General features: G+C 54.2%; 1 protein-coding gene and 1 long non-coding RNA gene across 2 annotated transcripts in view; one reads left to right on the top strand and one right to left on the bottom strand.

Annotated features, from left to right (window-relative positions):
* DYNC1H1 (dynein cytoplasmic 1 heavy chain 1) overlaps positions 1-26281 on the bottom strand; it is a 72583-nt gene that overhangs the window by 17237 nt on the left and 29065 nt on the right. The window contains exons 10-43 of the mRNA XM_054715784.1: positions 26132-26281; positions 24501-24647; positions 23177-23317; positions 22260-22436; positions 22025-22135; positions 21828-21947; positions 21039-21278; positions 19423-19578; positions 19187-19300; positions 18880-18990; positions 18597-18806; positions 18271-18417; positions 17906-18072; positions 17652-17825; positions 16948-17113; positions 16680-16868; positions 16394-16588; positions 15543-15825; positions 15213-15313; positions 14254-14413; positions 13045-13288; positions 12706-12889; positions 12321-12533; positions 10863-11101; positions 10555-10711; positions 8681-8908; positions 8012-8242; positions 7745-7885; positions 7286-7519; positions 7000-7206; positions 6801-6922; positions 6180-6345; positions 5150-5313; positions 1958-2087 (exon numbers count right to left, since the gene is read on the bottom strand). Of these exons, the coding sequence (XP_054571759.1) occupies positions 1958-2087; positions 5150-5313; positions 6180-6345; positions 6801-6922; positions 7000-7206; positions 7286-7519; positions 7745-7885; positions 8012-8242; positions 8681-8908; positions 10555-10711; positions 10863-11101; positions 12321-12533; positions 12706-12889; positions 13045-13288; positions 14254-14413; positions 15213-15313; positions 15543-15825; positions 16394-16588; positions 16680-16868; positions 16948-17113; positions 17652-17825; positions 17906-18072; positions 18271-18417; positions 18597-18806; positions 18880-18990; positions 19187-19300; positions 19423-19578; positions 21039-21278; positions 21828-21947; positions 22025-22135; positions 22260-22436; positions 23177-23317; positions 24501-24647; positions 26132-26281 (5919 nt within the window). The remainder of the gene's footprint in view (positions 1-1957; positions 2088-5149; positions 5314-6179; positions 6346-6800; positions 6923-6999; positions 7207-7285; positions 7520-7744; positions 7886-8011; positions 8243-8680; positions 8909-10554; positions 10712-10862; positions 11102-12320; positions 12534-12705; positions 12890-13044; positions 13289-14253; positions 14414-15212; positions 15314-15542; positions 15826-16393; positions 16589-16679; positions 16869-16947; positions 17114-17651; positions 17826-17905; positions 18073-18270; positions 18418-18596; positions 18807-18879; positions 18991-19186; positions 19301-19422; positions 19579-21038; positions 21279-21827; positions 21948-22024; positions 22136-22259; positions 22437-23176; positions 23318-24500; positions 24648-26131) is intronic.
* Positions 2027-26238, top strand: LOC129149095 (uncharacterized). The gene is made up of 3 exons (XR_008556038.1): positions 2027-2105; positions 4689-4873; positions 26155-26238. It is a non-coding gene; the product is annotated as an uncharacterized LOC129149095 (long non-coding RNA).

The raw sequence follows: 26281 nt of genomic DNA, 5'->3' as shown, positions 1-26281 counted from the left end.
CTCTCTAAAATCAATAAAAATGTATTAAAAACAACAAAAAACATTTGTTTTTCAAAAATCACCAAAGAGTGAAAAGACAAGCCACTGGGAGGAGCTACTGCCTATAACTGAAGGATTAGCATCTCAAGTCTGGAAGTAAATAGGAGATTCTAGTACAAGCATGTCTAACTCCCCAGCCAATATAACGGTATGTAAGAAATGGTTTAACAAAAATTTCGTTGGCTTAATTTTTACAATATCCTGTTATACATAATTATTAATAATGAACTACAACGATCGTTAATGACTGATTACTATAATCGTGTTGCATTCATTTCCCTTACGCGCCTTACGCACAGGTGCACCATTTCTCTCCACTAATACCAGCAGCGAATATTTTAGCAGCCAATGGTCACGTCATTAGTCTTGGACTGACTTGTTTGGTGTGCGCAACAGGAAATATTTTGCTTTCGGAGAACAAGAAAAGTAGGTTTATTTGTGTTACGCTTATTAATTTGTGCAGTTATTCATGTCTGGTAAGTTAATGTTCAAGAAAAAATATTAATTTTTATTAAAATGTTCTATTGTATGTTAATGATTACTCATTTATTTCAGCCCTTTGTGTTCAGCATGTCTCTATCGGAATAAACCTACGTTTCTATGAAAATTGAAGCGTTTGTTTTTTTTGCAGCCACATACACTTAAACCTTATTTGGTCCGTGTTAGCCTTTGAGTTTGACATGCTTGTTCTGGCACAATGAACATACTGGCCCGCTGCTTTTGCTCCTGTCAGGCCCTCTGTCTGGCAAGCCCTTCCTGACACTCAAGAGGCGCATGAGCCTGTGAAGACCCGACGCCAAGACCTCTCCCAGACAGGCCACGTCCCTGCCTCGCCCCTTTTAGACTGTGACCCTGACACGTCCCCGAATCAGGCGCTACCAAATGACGTGCACAGGAAGACGACAACTCACTAAAGCGTCCCGACCTCCTTTCCAGAGAAAAGGACGCTCGCAGCTGTGCTGGAACGCCTCCTCTGTGCAGTATCTCCGTGTAGGAGACTTCCGCCCAAGAGAGCTCCCCCTTGTTAGTGTGAGGAAAGTGAGAGCAAAGGGGAAGCAGAGGCTTTCCCCGCAAACACGCAGAAGCCACATCTGCTGGTCGGGGCAACTATCGCATGGAGATAGAAACAGCCGTCCAGCCACACTCCTGGGACTCTACCCTAAACCCCTAAGTGATCAGTGGCTGCAGAGACGCGGTCATCGTCATGCGTGTAACCACCTTCGTTGACAGCGCACTTCCAGACAGACACCTTTTTGGTCAGAGGCTCATTCCAACTGACAGGAAGGCAGAGGAGAGGGCATGGCTGACTGCAGGGCCAGGTCACAGAGGAGGGGTCAGGGCTGACTGACAGGTCACAGAAGAGGGAGAAGGGCTGACTGACAGGTCATAGAGGAGGGAGCAGGGCGACTGCAGGGCCGGGTCACAGAGGAGGGGTCAGGGATGACTGACAGGTCATAGAGGGGACATGGCTGACTGCAGGGCCTGGTCACAGAGGAGGGGTCAGGGCTGACTGACAGGTCACAGAGGAGGGGTCAGGGCTGACTAACAGGTCACAGAAGAGGGGACATGGCTGACTGCAGGGCCTGGTCACAGAGGAGGGGTCAGGGCTGACTGACAGGTCACAGAGGAGGGGTCAGGGCTGACTAACAGGTCACAGAAGAGGGGACATGGCTGACTGCAGGGCCTGGACACAGAGGAGGGGTCAGGGATGACTGACAGGTCATAGAGGAGGGGACATGACTGACTGCAGGGCCTGGTCACAGAGAGGTCTGGGGGTCACAGAGGAGGGAGAAGGGCTGACTGACAGGTCACAGAAGAAGGGACATGGCTGACTGCAGGGCCTGGTCACAGAGGAGGGGTCAGGGCTGACTGACAGGTCACAGAGGAGGGGACATGGCTGACTGCAGGGCCTGGTCACCTTGGACAGCCAGTTGCTGTATAGGATGGGCCGGCTCATGGCTCTCTCCTTGTCGATGTTGGGGAAGTGCTTCAGAGCCACCATGTCGATGTTCTCATCGGTCCAGCGCCGCTCCTCGTCCTCCACAAGCCTGTCGGGAGAGCAGCGTGTGAGTCCGGAGACCAATTGGGGTGGGGGTGGGAGGTGGGACGGGACGGGACATTAGGTTGTGTGTGTTGGGGTGACTCCATGGGCTGAGATCAGTCTTTACCAGAAATTTTCATTTTCTACAAATGGAAAAAGCTGAGAATCTGAACTTGAGATGCTTAAGCAATCCAAAGTTTTAACATCCTATCCTATATAATAAAAGGCTAATATGCAAATTGTCCCCTTGACCAGGAGTACCACCAGGAGGCGGGGGCGGCCTGCCAACCACCCTCGGCCCCTCCCCCTGGCCGGCCAGACCCCACCCATGCCTGAATTCATGCCCCGGGCCTCTAGTTAAATATACAACACTGAGACGTATGGCACCACACTGAAAACAACTCCCTTAAAAGGCTTAATCACAGTGGTTTAAGAGAAAACCGTGGTTCAGGGTCTCAGCTTGCTGAACGTGTTCTAACACCTGCGCTGAGGACAGAGGGGAACGGCAGTGTGTAGCTCTGGAGGCACAGGCTCGTGGAGAAAACAGCAAGCAGGTGAGCTGTGCCTGTCCCTACAGCTGTGAGGGGAGGACCTTGGGAGGTGACTACACTGAGCAGGCATGATGGAGTTATGCAGTCAATCAGAACTGAGATGCACGGTGGCTATGCCTACATTCAAATCTAAACAAAACCTTTTCTCTGGTATTTTGGGAAAGCTGTGAAAACTACACTATAGCTCAAAATCCATTTAAAAAATATTTTTACTGATTTCAGAAAGGAAGAGAGAGAAATAGAAACATCAATGATGAGAGAGAATCATTGACCGGCTGCCTCCTGCATGCTCCCGCAACCTGGGCATTAATGCCCTTGACCATAATCAAACCCAGGACCCTTCAATCCGCAGGCCAACACTCTACCCACTGAGCCAAACTGGCTAGCACTCAAAATTCATTTTTTAACTTAAAAAAGGGAAAGTGAGCCCTGGCTGGTGTGGCTCAGTGGATAAAGTGTCAGCCTGCGGACTGAAGGGTTCCGGGTTCAATTCCAGGGGGTGTGCAGGAGACAGCCAATCAATGATTCTCTCTCATCATTCATGTTTCTTTCTCTCTCTCCCTCTCCCTTCCTCTCTGCAATCAATAAAAATACTTTTTTTTTTTTTTTTAAAAAAAGGGGAGAGTGAAGGTAGCTCACATAACAACAAAAAGACTGCATTTTTAAACCACAGGCTGCCAGGGCTCATGTGCTCCTTCCACGGCCCTGGCTCACACACCTCGCTCCAGGCTCTCAGCAAGGCAGCCCGTGGGCCCCAGAGACGCCATGCAGCCTGGCCTGAACACCATGGATCTACAAGGCAGCACTGAGACCCCAACAAGCTGGGATGAGAACAGTTGCCTGGGGGCAGGATACCTGGTCTCCAGGAGTAATTGCCAAACGCTTCTTTCTCAGTCTGTCAGTCTGGAGGCAGCCATTGGCCGGGCTGTCCCAGGGGAGTAACTGCTAACTAGCTGCAAGCGACTCCCTGCAGCTGAGATTAGCAGTGGCCAGAGGAGCTCACCTGGTCCTGCTGCAGATGGCCACCTGGGAGGGTGAGGGCCTGGCCCTGTGTGCGTCCGCTCTGAGCCCTCCCCGCCCGTTCTGAGATCTGACTCATGGGCACATTTCCCCAAATGACGTGCAATAGGAAACTTAGTGCTGCATTAAATACCAAGTCAGTTAAGATCTATTGTTTACTAAGTGTTTAGTTAAGGCAACACAAATTTAACTTTTTCTCACTAACCTAAAATGAGCCTAAAATTCTGTGAAGAACTACAGTGTTGAAATACATAAAGTTAAAACTCTAAGAAGAAAAAACTGACACAAACAGGAATTTGTTGTAAAACAAAGGTTGCACGGAATTATAAGGCAAGAAAAAGGTCCTGATTTTACAAGGTCAATAACTTTCAAGATTCCTTAAATGAGAAAAAGACTCAACTTTTTACTGTGACACTTCTGTCTGATTCAGACCACAAACACGCTATGACATATACTAATCCCCACAGTCATTAGCAATTCCCTACTCGAAGTAACAAGGAAAACGCAAAACTTCTAAGACAACTAGAGGCCCAGTGCATTAAATTTGTGCATGGGAGGGCGGGAGGGGGGTGTCCCTCAGCCCAGCCTGCACCCTCTCCAATCTGGGACCCCTCAGGGAATGTCCGACTGCCTCTCGCAATCCAGGACCGCTGGCTCCTAACTGCTCGCCTGCCTGCCTGATCGCCCCCAACCACCTCTGCCTGCCTGCCTGATCGCCCCTAACTGCTCCCCTACCAGCCTGATTGTCCCCTAACTGCCTCTGCCTCGCCCCGCACCCAGACCCAGGATTCCCTCCTCTGGCTGGCCGCAGGCACCCAGACCTGGGCTGGCTGCAGCCGCAGGGGACTGTGGACGGGCAGCTTCACCCGGGCCGCTGCCACAGGTGCCTGGGACTGCTGGGCAGGCGGCTTGTCCCTCCCGGGCTGCAGCCTGGCTGGTCCCCATTTCTCTCTCCCCAGTGTTGAGTGTCTGAGCCATTACAGTGAGACGGCGTGAGGGCATGAGGACCATTTGCATGTTGGCTCTTTATTATATAGGATACCTGACACAAGTGGCCAACAGGGAAAGAGAAAACCAATGCCTCAGACACAGCTGCAACCCCTTGAGGAGAATCAAGACTGGGGACAAGGAAGGGGTGGTGGCTGTGGAGGCCACACGCCACATCGTGTTAGAAGGCACTTGAACTCACCAGTGAACTCGGCGCTTGGACAGGTTATCACAGGTAACTAACTACCTTGTGTGGTGCCCACTCGAAAGAGGTTAAGATGCCTCCCCAAGGTCACAGGCAACCGGGGGTGGGCAGCCATTGTGTGCTGTGACCCATTCTGTTGGGGGTAGGCATGATGAATCCCAGACACAAGGCTGCCCTGGCCGCCTCTGTTCCTTCCATCCCCAGCTCAGCCTGGCTCACAGGGGCAGGCAAGCCTCACTGAACCCACTCAGAGGGTCAGAGGGACTCAAAGTGGGGGCACGGTGCTACCCGGATCCTTGGCCTTACCTGTCCTGGAAGAGGCGCAGGGCTTCATGGGCCCAGATTCTAATGAGCCCTTCCACAGGCAGAGTCTCCAGGGGCCTCAGGGCCTCAAAGATGCCCCGCACCCACCTCGTCATCTCACGGGGTGAGTAGATGTAGTGGGGCTGTGTGTCCTGGGTGAACCTCTCCTGCGGGAACCGGGAGAATGGAGTTACATGTGAATATCTTAAAACACGAAAAGTGGTCAAAAGGTCAAATGCTGTATAAAATTCTTTATTAAAAGTAAAGAATCTAGCCCCAGGAACACTTAAGGATGGATTAAATAGTGTTGGAGCAACTGGACAACTGTCCAGAACAAAGTTAGATCCAAGTTGCTCATTTTATGTTGGGGAAAAAAAAACCAACCTACAAAATATTCTTCTAAAAATATTTTTAAAAAATGAAATTCCTAAGTTGAGCCTTTCTAGGCATGATTTTCATTAAAACCATAACTGAAACAAAGAAAAAGATTTACAATGATGACAATAATAATTCTGTAGGAAAAAACTACAATTATACACAAATGAAAACAATTTAAAAACTGGGGAAGTTGTTGCATGCCCAGCAGCGCTCCCGAAGGCCTGGAGCCAAGATGGCCGATGGCCGGAAACGGGCCTTCTCTCACGGCCCTGGGAAAGGCAGGCACGGAAGGCTTCCCCAGGGATGAGGGGAGAACCACTGTGCTCATCCAGTGGCAGTGACGCTTCTAATAAACATTAAGATGCCAACGAGGACACAGGCCGAGGCCTTGCAGGTGGGGGTGAGAGTCCAGCCGAGAGCAGTGACAGCAGGTGCCCCTCAGACACTGCGGCACAGTCAGGCTCCGGCTGCACTGTTCACAGCCCAGCCTCACAGGGAAAGTGCAGGGCAAGCAGCACAGAAACCTCTGCAGTCACGACCTGCGTGGGGAATGCTGACTCTGGAGAAAGGCTCCTGGCTAAACGAGGACTCGGAATAAAGCTCTGTCTTCTAGCAGAGCCCTCCCATGACCAGAGGGGTGGGGAAGCCCGCGTACCTGCGACATGGTGTAGAACTCCACCATGGCGGCGGTGAGCGGCTCCGCGTACGTGCGCAGCGATGGGATGAGCCGCAGCATGGCCCGGTTGAAGGTGCCGTAGATCTGCGTCAGGGAGGCGGGTCCCGGGTAATCGACGTACACCACAGGCACGTGACGCAAGAATCTGTGCAAAGACAGCGGGCTCAGCCTCCCGGTGAGGAGCGGTGCCCCAGCGCGGCGCCCGTCCTGGGCCGGACCCCAAGCTGCTCCCTAACCCACCTACACAGGCTTCACGCCAGTCACCTGAGGTCACACCACACAGCTCAGGCCTGAGTCTGACACCTAATAGCAGGTGCAAAGCACTGGAGAAAGAATTAAAGACGGGAAAACAGCGCGGGCTCATTTCAACCTCTTCCTGGCCCTGCAGGCAGGCCTGGGCAGATCACTGCTGCCCGAGGAGTCGATGCTTCTACCCGCCAGTGCTTCCCAGCGCACCGCAGTGCAGGAGCCCGGGGGGGCCCCAGGATGTCAGCCTTTGTTACCTTTTTACAGTTAAACCCAGGTGTTTGTTGTGCCACCTGTAAAGCCACCCTGGAATTCGCGTGTCAGGCCAAGTGAGGTGGCAGAGCTGGGCATTACCTGTGAGAGAGAGGCTTTCTCCCTGGATCTGTGGGCGGATTACAAGCCCCGACAAACTGGATCCTCTCCAGCTTCACCCAGGTTTGATCCGAGGTTCGGTAAAAGCCTCCATGTTCCACCATCTGAGGGAAGCAGGAGGGTGACACGTCAGGAGCATGCGCGCGAACCTGGGGAGCAGGGCCCGCGGGCGTAAACAAACCTGTCTGATGAAGGAAATGACCCTCTGCGTCCCGTACTTGTCCATGTCTGGCAAGTTGATCTCGTCACAGAACAGCACCAGCCACTTGCCCAGCTGGACGGGAGCCAGGACGACGCCGTTGGGCGTGCGCCGGTACTCGCAGTAGTGGTCGAAGGTCTTCAGCAGCAGCTCTGGAGTTGTGGCGCTCGAGAAGTTCAGACCCACAACCTGCAGACAGGACGACACAATCCGTATCGTAGGGCCAACCCAACCACGCCAGCCTCCGGTCCACCTCCCGCCTCGTTACCTCCATGTCGGGCAGGGCCCGCAGGGCACTGAAGAGCGTCATGGTTTTGCCGGACCCGGGGGGGCCACACAAGACCAGTGGCTTGTGCTCGGCCAGCCAGGTGTACAGGAGGGCTTCGTGGCGGACCGTGTCCAGGGTCGGCACGACGACGTCTGGGGCCGCCACCTTGTGGGTCTCCACTTCAATCTGAGGCACCTTGGCCTGCCACGGTGACCACTCTCCACTGATGGACACCTACAGAGACGGGGACAATCACCCGCGGCCCCGTGCCTCCTCACAAGACACGCTCCGTTTCACACAAATCAGAACTTTCAAGCTAGTCTGCGCTCCTTATACAGCATGAATCTAAGAGGAGAAGCTGCTTCTAGAAGTGGAGAGGGGAGTCCGAGTCCACAGTGAGGCCGTGCTGACGGGGGAAGGCCGCGCCGACGGGGGAAGGCCGCGCCTCGGCGCACTGACCTCGTAATCGATGATGGGGATGTTGGGTGCAGCGGGCAGGGGCACGGTCGTGATCCTTCTGATGTACTCGCCCAGCTCGGCCCTCATTTTCAGCCGACTGTCCCCAGACAAGGACCAGAGAATGGCATAGACCAGATACCGCTGTGGAAAGAGAAACCACTCGTTTTCTATGAAGTTCCCACAACAACAAAGCAGACGTCCACGCAACGTTAACCCCGAGAGTGGCTCCTGGCCGCCCAGAGCACACGCACGGCCCGTCGCCCCGACCTGGATGTAGCGCTCCAGCTGCTCGATCTGCATGGGGAAGTCGGGGTGGTTGGCGTTGTACTGGGCCACGTTGCGGCAGGCCTGGTGCAGCATGGAGAAGAGGGAGCCCAGGCAGCGCAGGCGGGTCAGGTCCATGATGTGCTCCAGCTTGAAGGCGTGCTCCAGGGCCTTGGTGACCAGGCCGTTGGACGTGAAGTACGGCTGCATGATGGTGGCCGCGTCCCTTTGGATCTGCGAGAGGAAGAAAATGCCGCGTAACTCATTTCAAGAGTCTGGGCATTTTCAGCGCTTCTAACCTAGGCCCAGGAGGGTCACTTGACCTGGGGAGAATATGTTTTGGATTAAAAAATGAAGGATGAGCTTAAATGACCAATCCTCATCCCTTCATCCTGATGGTTCTCAAAAACCACGTTCCCTGGGAACACTGGTTCCCACCACCGACGTGAAAGGGCAGACGTCCATCAGTCTGCGGCGGGAAGGAAGCAAACACGGCTCTTCTCGCTCTCCCGCGGGCCTTAACTTTGGCAGCTGCAGCGGCTGGGCCTCCTCAGGGGCTGGGGTAACACAAACCTCAAGAGAGTGCCTGGCTTCCGCTGTGCGCATGTGCACATGTGTGCGTGGGGAGGCGGGGAGACACACAACCCTCGGACCCGAGCTCGCTGTGCCTACCTGCAGCATCGGGGACGCAGCCTCCTCCCCCTCGTCCTCCTTGCCCTTGCGCCGGCGCTGGGCCTCGTCCTCCCCTTCGTCCAGGGGGATGCTGCGCAGCCGGGCCAGGAAGTTGTTGAAGATCATGTCTGTGCTGAGCACGTCCTCACTGAACCAGACCATGCCGCAGCGCGACACTGTGGCCAGGGTGGCGTACTTCAGGTCCTGCACCTCAAACATTATTCGCACCTGGAGGGAAAACATCAAGCAGGTTCAACGATGCAGGTCTGGTAGAAACCTGGATGTTACCATTCTTTTTCCTATGTATGCCCTGAAAGAGTGATTTCTATCCAATTTTTCTGCATTAGTTTAAAAGAATAACTGCAGTTCGTTCGCATCACTACAACCTCCACTAACCTCTCCCCTGAGAATCTGGGCAGGAAGTGTGGTGAGAGCAGTGACACCGACAAAACGGGCCCTTGGAGGAGAAGCCACGGCTCCAGGAAGGGGACGCCAGCAGTGAGCACCCCTGCTCATCGGGCCCAAGCTCCCGCCAGAACCTGCTCGGCCCTCGCCAGTGCCCGGGGCAGGCGCGCAGCGTCTCCACGTTAGACGGGCTGGGGCTTTCCCAGGTCCCACAGCCACCAGATGGCAAGGCGGAGATTCGGACCAGATGCCCGGACTCCGGAGCCCCACCTGGGTGCTCACGTGCCTCCAGGAGAGCGCTCTCTCCGACAACAGTTGGCCTCTACTGGACAACGCACTGAGAAAGCACCCGACCGGTCAAATCCAGACGCGTCTGAGCGGGCACAGCTGTGGCAGCCAAGTACCTGTCGTGCTCCGCTCCTCCTTTCTCACACCCGCCACGGGTGGTCCATCAGCCACTCCCTACACCTTCGCTTCTGACCCACCCCCACGGTCCCGCCTGGGGTGCCAGGCAGCCTCCAAAGGTCCCCTTGCTTCCAGCCTGTCCTCCAACCAGCAGCCAGAGGGGTCTTTGGCAACAACCAGTGGCACTGTCCAGACACTCTCCCATGCTTCCAGCTCACCCAGCGGGCAGGCTCCGTCCCCACAAGGACCCCGAGGCCCATGTCCTCTGTGATCTCACTGCCTTCTCCCCTCGTTCTTCCACACCAGCCGCTGCCCCTTGCTTTCCTCGCACACACTGGCACCTGCCACTTCTCCTTCTGCCATGTCCCTTCACCCAGAACGCCCAGAAGCCCATAGGGCTCCCCCACCCCTCAATCCCCACTAAGACCCACCTTCCCAGTGATGCCTTGGCCGCCCCAGCCGACAGGGCAACCTCCACCTGCCACCAACACAGCCCGCCCTCTCCCAGCATCCTTTCTGCTCACACCATCGCTCTTATCTTGCCCATCTGTCTTCCCAGCGACCTTGAGCCCCAGGACAGCAAGGGTTCTGTCTGTGCTCGTTATTCCTGCACGTCCAGCATCGAGAACGGGCCGCACACAACGGCTCCAAAAACGCTGGGTCAAGAATGATGCGAACCCACGCCAGGCCTGCCCACGTTTCCGCGTCTGCAGGCGGTGTGTTCAGGGCCTGATCCAATGCCCACCCCCAGGGACAGCCACGACAACGCCGCTATCTGAATCCCTCAGGTGCCAGCTTCTCATACACAGGAGCTTCAGAAACCCTACCTCCAACCCCACTCACGGGGTCGTGGGAAGGGCTGAGGTGCTTAGTATTCATAGTGGAGAGTTGCTTATAAGCCTATGAAACGCTTCTCACTAGCCCTGGGCGTGAATAACCCAGTGTGCAGGCTGACTGAGAGGTATCTGCACAACCAGCTGCTCCCCCCGGAAGCCAGGGCCGGGCTCCGCGGGCACTCGGCCTGCAGTTGGGCCGGGCCGGGCCGCGACAGAGGAAGTGCCTACGTTGGGCGGGAGGCTGAGGCGCTCGCCGTTGGGCAGAGTCAGGAGCTTGTTGTCATCCAGCACCGAGTTCAGGTTCTCCACCCACTCCGGGTCCACGTCGCCGTCGAAGATGACCCACTGGCGCTTCTGCAGCTCGCCCCGCACGTTGTCGATGATCCTGTGGGAGGGTCACAGCTGGGACTCACTCGAGGCTTTAAGATTTTAAATGCTCGCCCTGCAAGGGTTTCTCAGCTGACTGTGTAACTGGCTCAGACTCGGGCTAGACAGAGCGCCAGGTCCCACTGGAACTCACTGACCGAGCGACTTACTTTCTCAGAACATGTGTGAACAGCCCATCGGTCCATTCCCTGGTGTTGGGGTCCAGGGTTCCGTACAGGTGGTCTTTGCTGATGGCCTTGGGGTCGATGATGTGGGCCACGCCTTCCACCCCCTCGAGTCTCTCCAAAGCCTTGAGAAGAACGCGCCAGGCCATGCTCTTCCCGCTCCCCGAGGGTCCCACCATCATCAGGCCGTGGTTGATCTGGGTGATCTGGTAGAGTTGGAGGACCTGTGGGCAGACACACAGCACGTGACCTATCATCGATTGGCTGCCTCTTGCACGCCCTCCTTACTGGGAATTGAGCCTGCAACCCAGGCATGTGCCCTCTACTGGAATCGAACCCGGAACCCTTCAGTCCACAGGCCAACGCTCTATCCACTGAACCAGCTAGGGCGGCACTGAAACTTTTTAACCAGAGACACTTCACACGGGCCACACCTACAAAACTACTTCACAAGGGCTGTAACTACACTGTGGAGAGCCCCTCCGTGAGTGAGGAAGGTGGGAGCCAGTGGAATGGGAGACACTGACCCAGGTGCCTGACAGACATGTAAGCCCCCCCACTACCCGCTCCAGGAGGGGAGACCGCGGGTGTTCAATGCAGGCAGCGCTCGCAGACGCAGTGCACACAGCTGTGAGCAATACACTTTTCCTTACGTGAGCCTCCCAGAGGAAGGGAAGAGGCCAATGCAGTATGTCAGCCGTGAGTTGGTTAGAGACATACGCTGTCAGTGCCTGGTGCTAGAAAGTCTTGTAAATAAAACTCATTGGCGTAAACATTTTCTGTTATAAATCACACCCTTAGCCAGCATTTTCAGAGAATGAACTATCTCACGTAAGTAAAATTCTCAGGTAAGTTTTGCCCTCTCTACATTTAAGAAAAGAGTACAGCCGAGACTGGTTTGGCTCAGTGGATAGAGCGTCGGTCTGCGGACTGGAAGGTCCCAGGTTCGATTCCGGTCAAAGGGCATGTGCATTGGTTGCGGGCACGTCCCCCGGTGGGGAGCGTGCAGGAAGCAGCTGGTCGATGTCTCTCTCTCATCGATGTTTCTAGCTCTCTATCCCTCTCCCTTCCTCTCTGTGAAAAATCAATAAAATATATTTAAAAAAAAAAAAAAAAAGAGTACAGTCCTGGCGGGTGTGGCTCAGTGGGTTGGGCCTCGTCCCGTAAACCGAAAGGCTCAATCCTGACGTGCCTGGGTTGCGGCTCAGTCCCCACAGGCCCAGACAGCAGGAGGAAGGTGATTGTTGTTTCTCTCTCTCTCCCCCCGTTCCTTTCTCTAAAAGTCAGTAAACATAAATCTAAAAAAAGAAAACAGTCCACACAGGCGTGGGGGCCAACATAAAGCAGCAGGCCCGGCCTTGGCAGCTCTAACGTTCTCTTCGCGTGCGGCGGCCCGCAGTTGTCATGGCTGCAGCCGCCCCCCAACAGAACAGTCCCAGGTACCTTTTCAACCCACATTCCGCCAACTTCTTCCCCGTCTCCATACGTCAGATACATCTCCTGACACACTTTCTTCAGCTCCTCCCGGAGCGCCGTCATCTCCCCGCGGTGGTACTGGACGCCGGGGAACACGTCCGACAGGAGGCTGAAGAGCAGCGGGATGTCTTCCGCCACCAGCTTTGGCACCATCGTCTCACAGACGCTCTGGATCAGAATCTGTGGGAGAAGGGCGAGCACGTCGCACTGCACGTCTGGCTGAGCCATGCGCCCTGTGAACGGCGGCCCCCAGTGCACCTGCATCGCACCGAGCGCCCCCGCGTGGTTCACTGCGGGAGGGAAGTTTAACCAGGGCCCGGGTTTCAGTGGCCGAGAGGACATGTGCACAAACCTCCTGTTCAGGTAGATTCTCTGCAATCTCGCCTTCATCCACTACTTCGCCTCGTTCTTCCTTCTCCCTCTTTATCTTCTGAATCCTCTCCCTCTTCACGTTACCCGCACTCACCAGCACACTCTTCAAAGCTCGAAGCCCAAAGTCGTAATGGCTCTGGGAGGAGAGCTGCTCATCACACAGCCTAGAAAAGAGAGCGTCTTCTAAAAACCGTGCACTTGACGCAGCGAGAGCCGAGGCAGGAAACGTGAGAATACTATGCAAGATGCACGTCATTGGAGGTCAACGGCACTCTGGGCACCAGCTAGAAACGCGATGATGAATAACCGAGTTACTCACTTAAAGAAGGGGACGATTTTGTTGGCAAGGACTTCGGCCGTGCGGAAGCCCTGTGAGTACAGCATGACCTGGGCAATGAGCTGCCGGTCGGGCTTGGTCATGGCCAAGCTCCGGAACAGCTTCTTCAAGTTGTCTGGGAGGTTGGACCTGCCCGCGTAGCCAGGGTTCATGGTGATGAAGATGGCCATGTCCGGGCTCACCTTGACTTGTTTGTTCAGCAGCTCACAAGTAATGGGGGCAGAGGCTGAAAATCGGGTGACAGCGTCAAGACTCAGGATGTTCAAAAACTATCTAAAAATCTCTCTAAATTACAAAGCACCATCTCCCCCAACCCGGCCTCAAAGCCCACAGCCCAGAGGTGCAGGGAGCCGCTCCTGGCCTCTCCGCAGGCACCACCTCCCCACACCTCACCCACGGAGGTGCCCGACCATGGAAAAGATCGACCCCCGGGCAGGAAGCCTTGCCCTGGGTGTGCGACACCGTGTGTCACAGGCCAACGCTAGGCTAGAGATGCAGTCTAAGGATGGTTGCAGAAATGAAACCAACCCAAGTGACACGACTGGCTGGCTTCGACCACGGGTTACCCTTCCTGAGGATGGTTAAAAACACCCCACACTGAGCCTTGCGGGGTGGCATGCACCTGCTCCTGAGCAGCGAGCACACCGGTACTGATTTCGCTGATTCTACCTGCTTTCTCTAGGAGGTCTGGACATGGTTTCCTAGGACAAGTTACTATTACTCTGGGATAAAAGGAAACACTGGAAGTTGAACTGTGCACACGAACCACCCAACATAGCCACGTGGGTGGATTCACCCCAATGTGCCTCTCCCTTCGCGGTGACGCAGCCCTCGGAGCTCTCTGCAGGCGCTCCTATCGTGACCTCATTCCCCACGCTCCACGGAAACCTGGCCAGACAGGTGGCGAGGAAGGCTGGCTTCGGGGAGGGAGGGGGAGCACCCAGGGTTCACACAGGCACACGCTGTGGGCGGGCACAGGGATGCTTGGGTTGGGGCTGCTCTGGGACAAGCCGTGCAAACTGCTGATGCAGAGATATCCTGGGCTTCCCTTCCATCTGCACTCAGGACTCACACCTGCCTGCAACAGTGAGTCCTGGGAGCTAATGAAATGCTCCCTCACTTCTGATCAAAGCCAGTCCCCAGTGGCATTCCCCCCACATTCCGAGTGGCCATGGAGGAGGGAAGCCTTACTCTTATCGAAGTTGGGGTTGGAGTGCTCCCGCAGCGCTTCCTGGATGCACTGCACCTGCTGGGACACGGCCGACAGCATCCGCTCCTCCAGGCGGTTGAACTCGTCAAAGCAGCCCCACGCTCCCACTTGGCAAAGGCCCACAAAGATGCGTCCCATCGCCTGAAGCAGAAACAAAGGCGCTAAAACCAGCTGCCCCGGCGCTGGCTCCAATCCTGCCTGCGGTGACCTGTCCCACCCGATCCTGGGCCAGTGCCATCTGGGAACCCCGTCTGCTCATCTGTGATGTGGGACTAAGAGCACCTCCGTCCCAGGTGGCTGTGAAGGTGTAATCATGTTCACAGGTGAGGCGAGGGCCCGCCCACCACAGCAAGAGCTTCATCACCAAGAGGGGTCCTTAGTGGACAGAGGGGCCATCACACCTTTTCCTCTTGTGCCCAAGGCCTAATGTCAAAGCTGTCATTTGTATTCTATCACTTTCTGTTGGTTAAAAACCTTTTTTTTTTTTTTTAAAAAAAGATATTTTTATTGATTTCAGAGGAAGGGAGAGGGGGGAGAGAGAGAAACATCAATGATGAGAGGCTGCCTCCTGCACGCCCCACACTGGGGATCGAGCCTGCAACTCAGGCATGTGCCCTTGACTGGAATCGAACCCGGGAACATTCAGTCCTCAGGCCGACGCTCTATTCACTGAGCCAAGCCAGCCAGGACTTAAAGAACTTTCTGCATAACGTTTAGGGCCCCTTCTTTAAGAAAAGCGGAATGCTGCATTAGTGAGGGAACTGTGAAAACATGAAGCTCAGTGTCGAAGCACAGGTGGGTACCGCAAGCACCCGTCCCCAAAGGCCTCGGAGGCTCCGCTGGGGGACAAGGACGTCGGCTTTGAGAGGCACAAGCACGGTATCCCCACCTGACCCTCTCAGGCCATCCAATTTTGCGTGGACCCCACAAAGCTTCTCACCTGGAAATCAAAGGTTTCGTCACAGTTGAAAACCAAAACAAAGCGTCCCAGCTGATGGCCAAGGGCCTTGACAGACTCAGTCTTCCCAGTCCCAGCAGGCCCTGTTACAGGAAGAAGGTGACTCAATGCCTGAGTCCATCACTCAGTGGGACTCAGCGTTAGCTTTAAGACAACTGTAAAAAGCAATTCATTTTAAAAAGTAGATGTAAAAAATGAAGACAAGTTTAGTTTTTAGAACACAGCAGTCATGTGATTAGGAAATAGATGTGATTTAAATACATTGAAACGATTCCATCTTTAAAAATGACGTCCAGGAGGGTGGTCACTTACCAAACGGGGACCCGCCCAGCCTGGCCTCCAGGGCCTGCGTCATGGTCAAGTAGCAGCGGTCAGTGAGGGGCGTCTGCACCAGCTTGTCCTGGACTCCCAGGTACTCAAAGCCGTAGTTAAACTTGGCGTTTGCCATTTGGATGGACAACTGCTGTAACACGTCTGTCTGCTTAGGGTCGAAGTAAAACCGCATCTGGCGGAGCCATTCAAAAGACTTGCTGTTGTCGATCTTGCTTTTGATCAGGGCCCGGGTGACGTCTCTCTGGTGAACCAGCTCTGTAATCTGCAGAGAGAGCCCGGGAGAGCTCGTCATGGCTGAGCAGTGCTGTGCCCTGTGGGCGTGTGGATTATTTGGGAGTTTGCCTTCACTACACTCCACGGTGCTCATTCACTTTCAGAAACGCTGGCCGTGCAGTGTGATTAGAGTCAAAAGTGGCAACCAACACGAAACACCTGCTAAGTACAAACTCTGCAGCCAGCAGACACCCCAACGGGAGAGCAGCTCCCCTGTCCCCGCAGTCTCGGCGGCACTGGGGGCGCAGAGCCGTGCCCACCTCACCGGGCCTGCCGACACTGCCCCCGCGCCTCCTTGGAAGGAGACGATGAGGAGTGCAAGGCCCAGGTCAAGGGCACCACCTCCCTTTCACCAGGAGGATGTCGCATATGTAACCTGTGCTCCACCCACATTCTTTTCGGGGGGGACACAGAGCCCCAACCCACCCCAGGGCCTATCTGTCTGCTACCTACTGTTCTCCCTAGTGCACATAGAATATTTTCCAAAAAGGATTCAACTGCCCGAGTTGAAGGCACAGAGTCTAACGGGCAGGGAATGAGTCGGGCATGGGACTGACCAAGTGCTCCAGCTTCCGCCGGCGGAGCGGGGGCTGCTCCATGAGGACCGAGTCGGCCAGCACGTTGAGGGTGACCTCCACGTTGCTCAGCACAGACTGCAGGGTTGCTGTGTCCCCGTTCCCGCCCGTGCTGCTCAGCGCTGTCTCCACATTTTCAGACCAGGCGATCTGGGCCGACAAAACCACAAGCTGGGCCTGAAAGACACGAGACACAAGGTCCAAGAGGGGTGTTTTAGAGATCAGCCTGCCCTCACCTATAGCCCACCCCACGTCTACACCGTGTTACCTGGTATTTATCGATCCAAGTGATGTAGGTATTGGGGTCGATGGAAGTGGCTTTACCAAAAATCTCCACCTCCGTCACAGACTCAGCCAGGAGCTTGGCCAACGTGACTCTCATCTCCTTCTCCACCAGCGTGAGCCACTCGTTGATTTTGGGATGCTCGGTAATCGACACGGGAGTTTTAAATATAACCTGAAGTAAGTGAAATCTAAGAATTAAGATGTGCAAAAACGGGACAGAAACTTTCTAAGAGGCAAGCCCCAGCGAATACCTCCTCTCCTTCGCGGGATGAAATGCCCAAGACGACAGAGTTGTCCTCGTTCAGGATAATGCTGGACACACCGGCGAACATTTTCTTGAAGTGCTTCTGTAACTTAGCTACATTCTTGCTGTTTCCAATGATTTCAAGCAAATCTTCGTCACCCACAAAATAGAACCTAGAATGGAAACAGCACCCATATTCCTCAGATGTTTGTTACACAGAGACAGATAAGGGGCAGCCGGGAACAAGGCCAGATTGCAGGTGCGTCTGCAGGTGCTGCCCAGCCTCAGCCTGGACTCGTCACACCCAAACTCCCCAGCCCCCAGCAAACGTCCACCCTCACCTAATAAGACGCCAAAGAGGAACTCAGTAAGTCTGACACCACGCACCTTACTTCACAAACTCAGGTTTTAAAAACCTGTCTGATTTACGCTAAGCAAATTATTCAGAAAAGCGATGCCACTTAGAAAATAATCATCGCTAAATCTGTAAGCGACGCAAGCTGCCTGGAGGGTGGGGGCGTTTAAAGGAAGCCTGGTAAACAAATCCAGGTAGGAAATTAAGGACTATCTGTTACACTTAGGAATCAGTGCGTGAAAGGGAAATGGCACTGATTAAATGGGTGATCAGTGACAAAACCCTTCATGTCAAAAGTGACGGACACAGGCCCGGGAGGGAGGGGAGGGCCGGCAGCAGCCCGGCAGAAGTCTTACCTGGGGAAAGACGACCGCTCCCTTTCCAGGTACTCGCCCAGTGCTTTCTGGATCTTCCCCAGCAGGTCTGCCAGCCTCTCCAGAGACCTCTGCACCCCCTGGATGTTGAGCACATCCATCACCAGAGGAGACTTGGATACTTTTTTCATGAGCGCCAAAAACTCCGTGCTGATGCTAAAGTCGGGTTGAAGCCGAGGTCAGCCTTGGTGTGAGGAGTGGCTCCCAGCCCCGCCTCACCCGTGGGGAGGCCCTACCTCTGGAACCGCTGGGTTTCCACGGGCAGCAGGTGCTTGATATCCGCGCTGCCCGTGAAGATGCCTTCCAGGTAGACCCAGCGCCTCTGCACGTCGATCCACACGTCAAAGAGGGCCATGATGCGATTCAGCTTGTCTTCCCAGCTCAGGGCGTCCTCCTCAAAAACCTGGTGGACAGGCGGAAGGAAGAGCTCAACCACTCACTTCCATTCCCAGCAGACATGCAGCCTCAGGGAGAACGCAGGGCAAGAACTGCCAGGTTACCTGGCTCACATGTACAAGCAGGCCAGGACTGCCCTCTGAGGCATTGCAGGGCCAGAGCAGGGGAAGCCCCGAGGGGGAGGGGATGTTCCCCCACATGGTACCTTGTAGTACGGAGACAGCTTCATGGCAGAGACGCTGTTGATGTGCTCTTTGACCTTGTTGAAGAGGTCGTCCCAGCCGCGAATCAAGCGACACTTGTTCTGATAGTTAACCAAGTCTAACTCGTACGTGTTCCACACTTCTCTTATCTGCATCAAAACCAGAGAGATGCAGGTCATCACTGTGTGGCACTCACCGCCTGCACGGCTACCACGTGCTGACAGGGACACAGAGGACCCCGCATGGGGCTCCGTTGTTACACGGCGCGAGTCTACGCGGCAGCCTGAAACGTGACCCGGAGGCGCGGCCCGTCCCAGTATTCACTCACCTGCTTCAAAAACTCTTCCAATGCCATCTCTCCTTGCGCCACGAGCAGCACGTCCTTCACGATGGCTTCGTTCTTCTGCAGGTCGACGTCCCAGATCTGCCCGAGGGTGAGCTCAGACACCACCCAGTTCACGTGCAGCCTCTTCATCAGCTGCTTCCAGTGACGATCCTTCAGGGCCTCGGACTTCAGCTCGATCACCAGCATGTTGATCTGTGGAGAGCCAGCAAGTCACCCGGAGCAGCGCTTCCCAGTGGGCCCCCCGACTGCAGCGCCAGGCACCCACCTTCAGGTAGCCTTTCAGGAGCCGCTGGACGAACTCGTAGGACGCGTACTGCCGCAAGCGGGCGGGGAAGTTTTTCAGCTGGTTCAGGAGGCCGTCTAAATTCTGTCGAAGCTGTTGTGAGAAAAACCATGGTCCCCAGTTAGCCAGCCTTCCTCCACGTGTTAAAAAACGGTTGTAAAAGAAATGTCAGATTAGGGTGGAGGAGCAGTGCAAAAGACACACGGGGGTTAGGTGACATTCGGTGGGTCTCTCGGGAAACCTGTAACTCCAGGGCCTGAAGGCACACACGGACACTACTGAGACGTACCTTCCGAGGCTGCACCGACACCCACGGCTGCTCCTTCATCTGATCAATCTGCTCCCAGACCTTGGAGAGTTCCGACCAAACGCCCTTGAGGTCCTGTAATTCCTCGAGGGCCACCTGTGAGTCAGAACAGTAAGGCAGTGAGACTGTGGAAACACAGACCACGTCAGAATGCAGCAGGTCAAGGGCAGAGACAGGACGAGGAGCCGCGTCCCTGCCTCTCCGCAGGTGGCTCATACCTGGACACGCTCTTCACTGCCACTCAGGAGTCCCGTGTCCGTCAGTTCCAGCGCCTCCTTGGCCTTCGCACACTTCTCCCGGTCGTCCTTCAGCCTGCCGAACTTGCCCTCGTAGATGGTGAGAGCCTGCAGCGCCTCCTCCGGGCGGAGATTGCCCTAAAAGCACAGGGCAGAGAGTTGCAGGGCTGTGTCCAGGACAGATGGACACTGCGGCTCCAAGGGGGGCAGGAGCCTGCTGGAGTCCTGGACGTTGTGGTTATACTTCCGAGTGCCATGCTTACACCCACATCTGACAAATAAAAATATAAGTAAGGAAAGTGGGGCACCTCTCAGTTCAGCCATCGGCTCATGACGTGCCCTGGGGGACGGGAGAGAAGAGTGACCCGGGGACACTGGATCTGAGGGGCCTGCAGCCACACCGTCCCCATCACGCAGCTGTCCCATCGGTTCCTGAGAGAAGCCCAAGAAACCACGCACGGCTCTCCCTGGGACGGCCTCCGCTCAGCATTCACACCCTCCACACACTTCCTCCCACGTTAATGACCTTGGGAATGACTGAAACGTCCATTACCATCCTGACTACGACACATCACCAGCAAGGTGAGGACGAGAGCCATTCAGGTGTTGGTGACCAGTGCTCACTTCCTCACTAGACCTCAGAACAAGGGCTCCTTGAACCAGTCAAACATAAGCAAGGATGTCTGGGCCCATCCACTGGGACAGGGCTGAGGGCAGGCAGAGCCCTGTCTGATGGATGGTGGGAGGTTACCTCGGCCACCTGGCAGGCCTGCTGTGGAAAACCTGTATCCTCAAACACAAGACCAGGTTAACATTCAGGGCACTTTAACACCCTTCTTGTCTATGCTTACATTACATCCCTCAACGAGTGAGATTTCATCGCCGACGCGACCCTCTCACCCAGCCTCACACGCGCTCCCCTCGGCCCGGACCCCCTGCCCCTCAGGCGCCTGCAGGACTTGCCAGCTCCCCTCGTCTGGGCTCCCCGCAGATGGCACCTCCCCTGACAGCAGCACACCACCCACACCCTCTCCCATGGGCCCACCTTCCCACAGCACATGGCACCAGACTAAGTACATGCTTGCCCGTATTGATCATCTCTCTCCCCCCGGAGCGTGGCTCCGAGAGGGAGGCCGCTGTCTTCCTGTTTACTGCTGTACCCCGACGCCCACATGACGCCGGAACACAGGGACCTCGACAAATACTGGACGAGCCAAGAGGACCAGAGATGGCAGGTCCTGGGAGCAGAAGTCACTAACGTGACGTCGATGACAGAGAGCCTGCAGCAGCATGAGGCTCGACCTGCGTCCACGAGAAATTAAATTCCCATTTTTGAGTTTGTTTAAGAGGATAACGTGAGAACAGAAAACCTTTAAAACCATCTCCTGACTGAAGGGACTGTCACGAGGGAGGGTTCTCGGTCGAGAGATGGAAGCGGGCACTCGAGTTTCCCAACGGCTCTATCGGTAAGTTCTGCTTTCTTAATTACAGAAGAGAAAGTCTTCATCACCAGAAAGCAGCCAGAGCCAGGCCTTTTCGTCTGACAGACAGACACCAGCTCATGCTGCTGGCTTAAGGGTTCGCAGGGCCAGACTCACCGTGACAGGCTTGGTCTTCTCCCAGTCGGTCAGCAGGTCGGTGGTGCGGCTTTCCACGGCCCGGTCCTCCTGGACGATCTTCATCTGCAGGTTTGCCACCTGCTGCTGAATGGCAGAGTCCTTCCGCCGCATGATGTCATTGAAGGCCCCCCACTCGCCCTCGATGTTGTCAATATAAAGCCAGGAGGGCGGGAACTGGAACCTCTGCTTTTCCAGCAAGCGCTGACCATTGCGGTAGAGCTTTGAGAGGTAAGAAGTAAATTGAATTTTTCCTTCCATAACAATAATAGAAACTACCGTCTCTACCGTCAGGGTCTATGGTAGAGAAGTCACGGTGGTAACAGAATATAAAACATCGATACGTTTGCCCTTCTCTAGAAGCCTCCCGCCCCGAGTGTGCGGTCACCTGGGTGCTGTGGTCAGCGGCAGTGCCCCGAGAGCCTCCCTGGCAGTCCTGCTATGTACCTCGCTGCATCCCGAAAGCCCTGGAGAGGCCCTCTGCATGCTGCTTCACCCCACCCCCTCCCAAATTATAAAAAGGAAATTCAAGTTTGATGACTTGAAGATCAACAACTAAAATAACAGATCTTATAAGTCAACAGCCAGTGGTTCTCAGACCTCGGTGTGCAGAGGAACCACCTGCAGAGCTAAAATGCAGATGCCTGGATGCCACATGTGCACATCAACAGCGCAGCAGGTGTGACAACACAGGTGACCGGCGGCCGCACCTAAAGAGCTGGTGGTGAGTCAGAGCCCTCGGTGAGAATTTTAATTGCTCCTAGAACTCACCTCAACTTGCTTCTCAAACTGCTTGATCTTCCGTTTCAAAGACTGCACGTAGGTGATGAAGGTGACGGCGTCCGAGGTGCTGGCGGTGTCCACCGAGTGCTGCTCCAGCTCTTGGCGAGACTGCGAGAGAGCACAGCGCTTAGCTGGAGCCGAGGTCAACCCGCAGACCCCTGCGCCGACAGGTCCTGTCCCCTCACCTTGGAGATCTGCGAGTGGAATTCTGTCATGTTGGATCCAAGCATCTGCCCAAATTTGCTGAGAACCTCCTTATGCCAGGAGTCGTACTTCAAGTTCACCTTGGACTGCACCTGCAGTGAGCGAGCACAAGACAGAGCGTCCGCCTCAGGGCATGCTGCACTCCCACTTCATTTCAGCCAGACCCAGATGCCGCCTCAGCGCGACCAGCACCTTCAACAAGCCAGCAGGGCTCACCTTGCCGTAATCGATAACCACGGGCCCAAACTCTTTCTTGGTTTCCGCGTTGTCAAAGGTCCCCCTGGCCTTCCTTATCTGAACCAACAGAGCTTGCCACTTGTTGAGGTCTTCCCCGAGTCTGTTATAGATGTTTTCGGCCTGCATGTCCCACAAGCACTGGTACTGAAGCCAAACCTGCAGACAAGAACATAGACTACAGTTTGGCCTTTCATTCCGGAGAATGTTGATATATATCTTCATGTTTTGTTAAAAAGGTTCACGTCCATTCATTACCATTAAAAAAATTCCCACTTCAAATTCTCACACACACAAAAAATAAAATCTGCCCAGCCAGCTTGGCTCAGTGGTTGAGCGTTGACCTATGAACCAGGAGGTCACAGTTAGATTCCCGGTCAGGGCACATGCCCAGTGTGGGCAGCCAATCAATAATTCTCTCTCATAATCGATGTTTCTGTCTCTCTCTCCCTGCTCTGAAATCAATAAAAATATATTTTTTAAAAACTAATATAATTTACAATCCTCCAAAATGATAATACCTCATAAGATTTGTCCAATATTTTTCTTTGCATTAAAATAGCAAATATCTACTGAATCATATTACATTTAGTCAAGACCTTTTAGCTTCATATTCTTCTGTCTCTCTTTTTTTCTTTTTCTTTTTTTTAAATATTTTATTGATTTTTTACAGAGAGGAAGGGAGATAGATAGTCAGAAACATCGATGTGAGAGAAACATCGATCAGCTGCCTCCTGCACAGATGTGCCCACAACCAAGGTACATGCCCTTGACCGGAATCGAACCCGGGACCTTTCAGTCCGAAGGCCGACGCTCTATCCACTGAGCCAAACCGGTTTCGGCATATTCTTCTGTCTCTTGCTCCTAAGTGTCTAAGATGGAAATTGGGAGCCTCTTACCTTGACGTACTGCTCGACTTCAGTTACGATGCCCATGACTGCAGAGTAGGACTCTTCCAGGGCCATGGGGCCATCCGGCATCCGTGTCAAAGCATTCCGATAGAACTTCTCCTCTTCCGTCAGTTCGTAATGTACGCCCACCTAACCAAGCAAAGCCGGATGTGAACGCAGCGTGTGCAACACTGTTCATCTCAGGGGCACCTCTCAGTAAAAGTGAACTGAAAGTCCAGCCCACGATGAAAATGGCATTTAAGGGACAACATCCACTCACCAGTCACAAGCGACCAGAAGCCTACTTATATTTAATTCGTCAAGCCACTCAAAGGAAGAGATCAACCACGTCTGAGGGGCAGGGGCCCAGGAGCAGCCACGTAGGCAGCTCTTCCATGTTTGCCAAGAGGAGCAGGGAAATTAGGTGGCTGGAGGGGGTCGAGGTCAAATTTATTCACTGACAGGAAGACTGAGAAGAGAGGGAGGAACTGCTGGGCCACACGGTGCGGGGATCAGTGCTCAAGAGGGGCTGGCTTTAGTTCGTTCCAGGGGAGACAAACAGGAGAACTGCAAACACAAGTGTGCTGGCAAGAGGCAGGGGAAACATGGGAAGATGGCACAGACCCGAGGGGCAGGCACCACCCACAGCTCGTTCCTACCAGGTGCACGCTGCCACGTCTGGGCTCACACTGCCACGACTGTGAGCCCATGGGCAGCTGCTACTGCAGAAAAATCTCTCAAGAACTGAGTCAGTGTTCAAAGTTAGGAAAGAGATACACTTCCTAAGAGGACCAGTACGCTCTAGACAAGCCTGTCAAAGCAGAGGCTGTGGGAGCTGCTCATCTGACAGCACCAGTCCTGTTTCGAAGTAATGTGCCTAGAGGCCCAGGCGGGACCAAGTGGTCAGCAGAGTTTTCCTTTTGCTCTAGAAGATTATGTTACACCTGGGCGTTGTCTTAAAATAATCCGGTGGGGTGTGTGCAGGGGAATGCAAATGAAACAAAATTGGCCACATGTTGATAAAGCAAGGTGATGTAAATTCCCTCTACTTCTGTGGATGTTTGCAAACTTCCATAATAAAAAGTGGGGGTGGAGGAAAGAAGCAGGATGTAAAATTCTCCAAGTTCATGGAGGGACTTTCTAAGAGCCACTGAGACCTGAGCTGCAAACACAACTCCTGGGAAAAGGAGCTGCTGCGAGAAAAGTCAGGCACACAAGCTTCTCCCCTGAGAGCTGGGCCTCAAGTTGGGAGCTGGAAAGACGCCCAGAGCTGTATTTAAGGAGACCGGGCGAGGTGGTCGCAGAGACTGGGTGGCCTGGCCAGGAGACTCACCTGGTACCTCTGACTCTGGATCCTGGGGAGAGACAGCACGATCATCTTCCAGGCAAACATTTCCTGATACAGCTTGTACCTGCACTCTTCGATGGGCGGGTTCAAGTAGATGACCTGATTGGTTATTCTGAGCTCGTGAACAACATTCTGAAAAGGAAAGATTTCATGTCTTACTCCACGATCTGCTTCAACAAAATGGTTCTGATGCGTCACCCTTTCTCTAAGTTACTAAGCTGCTGCTGTCTGAACCACGACCTTCTGCAGTGCCATGCTTGCAGTGTGGGCCCTCCCCCAGGGATGCAAGTCGGAGGGCAGGCCGAGGCTCCCCATGGGTCCCTCAGGCCTGGGTGCCCAGTGAGGCACCACCCGCTGGGCCGTGCACCCGAGACCAGCGCGGCTGCAGCAGGGACATGAGCTGGCATTCACGGTTGGGCTCCCGCTCACTGGTGCAGGTCTGCCTGTGCCACCTGCTCGGGCTGGGAGCTGGTCAGGAACTCCCATCCCATCTCCACCTGACTCTATCACTTGGACACACTCATTTGCTTTCCTGAATCTCAGTATTTAAAAAATATGCTCTGGGGATACAGACCTGTAATATTCAAAAGTGAAAACATTTTTCAAGCATTAAGAGAAAAAAAAACCTGAGAAGATCAAGTCTGGGAAGGAAAAAAAAAAGCCAAATGTTTCTCCCAGATCAGTTTTACTTGCAGTTCTTGTAGGCTTCTGATCCGTGATACCTTTCTTACTGCTAATTACACAAACTACATAAAACAACGCGGCACTTAGGAGATTCCTGTGAGGTGCGCATCTCTCTGACCACCTCCCACATCAGGAGACAGGGCCTATTTGCACAGTTTGAATTAACAGAATTTTCCAGGAAGCTGGTTAGGATCCACTGACCACATCGTCGCAGGAATGTGAACAGGCGCTTGGAGACAGACTGTGCCCAGGGCGTGACCACCGAGTTATTACCGACTCGTCCATGCAGTTCCCACTCAGATTCGTGTGAAGACAGGGACGGGTCAGTGTCATAGCCTGAACTCCACTTGGAGATTGCATTCAGTCCCTGAAATGATTTCTTGCACGTGTGCTTGGAAAGCAGAGGGTTATATTTTTCTGCGTAAATTTATTTTTCATTTGTTAAGAACTTGTTTTTGAACTAAGTTTAGACTTTCAGGAGAGTCACCAGGAAAGCAGGAGGTTTCCAAGCGCCCTTCACCAGCCTGCTCTGACGTGACGCCGGCCACGGCACGATGACCACAGCAAAGAAGTTAACACTGACCCAGCACCACGACCTTTACACAGGCTCAGTCACGTGCAGGCTCTCGTCCAGAGCCCATCACACGACTTTTCCCAGTCTTCCCTTTCTTCCTCTCCTGACCTTGGCACTTGGAGAGTACGGGCCAGGTGTGCAAAATGACCCTCAATGCAGCGGAGTGATTTGGGAGAGATCCTGGGGGCCAGGCACCCTCTGATCACACCGCACATGGTCCCACACCAACAGGGGATGCTGACCTGGGTCACCGGGTGAGGTGATGTCTGTCAGTTTCTCCATGGTGAAGGTTTGTTCATTGGTACGTTTCAGGGCAGAAGTTCATTTACTTGCATGGGATGCTCTGGGAAATACTCACCTTGATCTTTGGCTCTCCACCAGGTTTGTGACTAACTTGTGGCGCGTCTGTGTCCATGTCGACTTCCGACTTATCTTCAGCTTGTCCAAGAAGCACCTGGGTCCAAGCTCTGAGGCCAGCTTGTAGGCGGACACCCAGTATTCTTTCAAT

This window comes from Eptesicus fuscus, chromosome 5 (assembly GCF_027574615.1).
Source record: "Eptesicus fuscus isolate TK198812 chromosome 5, DD_ASM_mEF_20220401, whole genome shotgun sequence".
Lineage (NCBI taxonomy): Eukaryota > Metazoa > Chordata > Mammalia > Chiroptera > Vespertilionidae > Eptesicus > Eptesicus fuscus.
The sequence above is the reverse complement of the archived record's forward strand: the minus strand, read 5'-3'. Positions and strand labels throughout refer to the sequence as shown.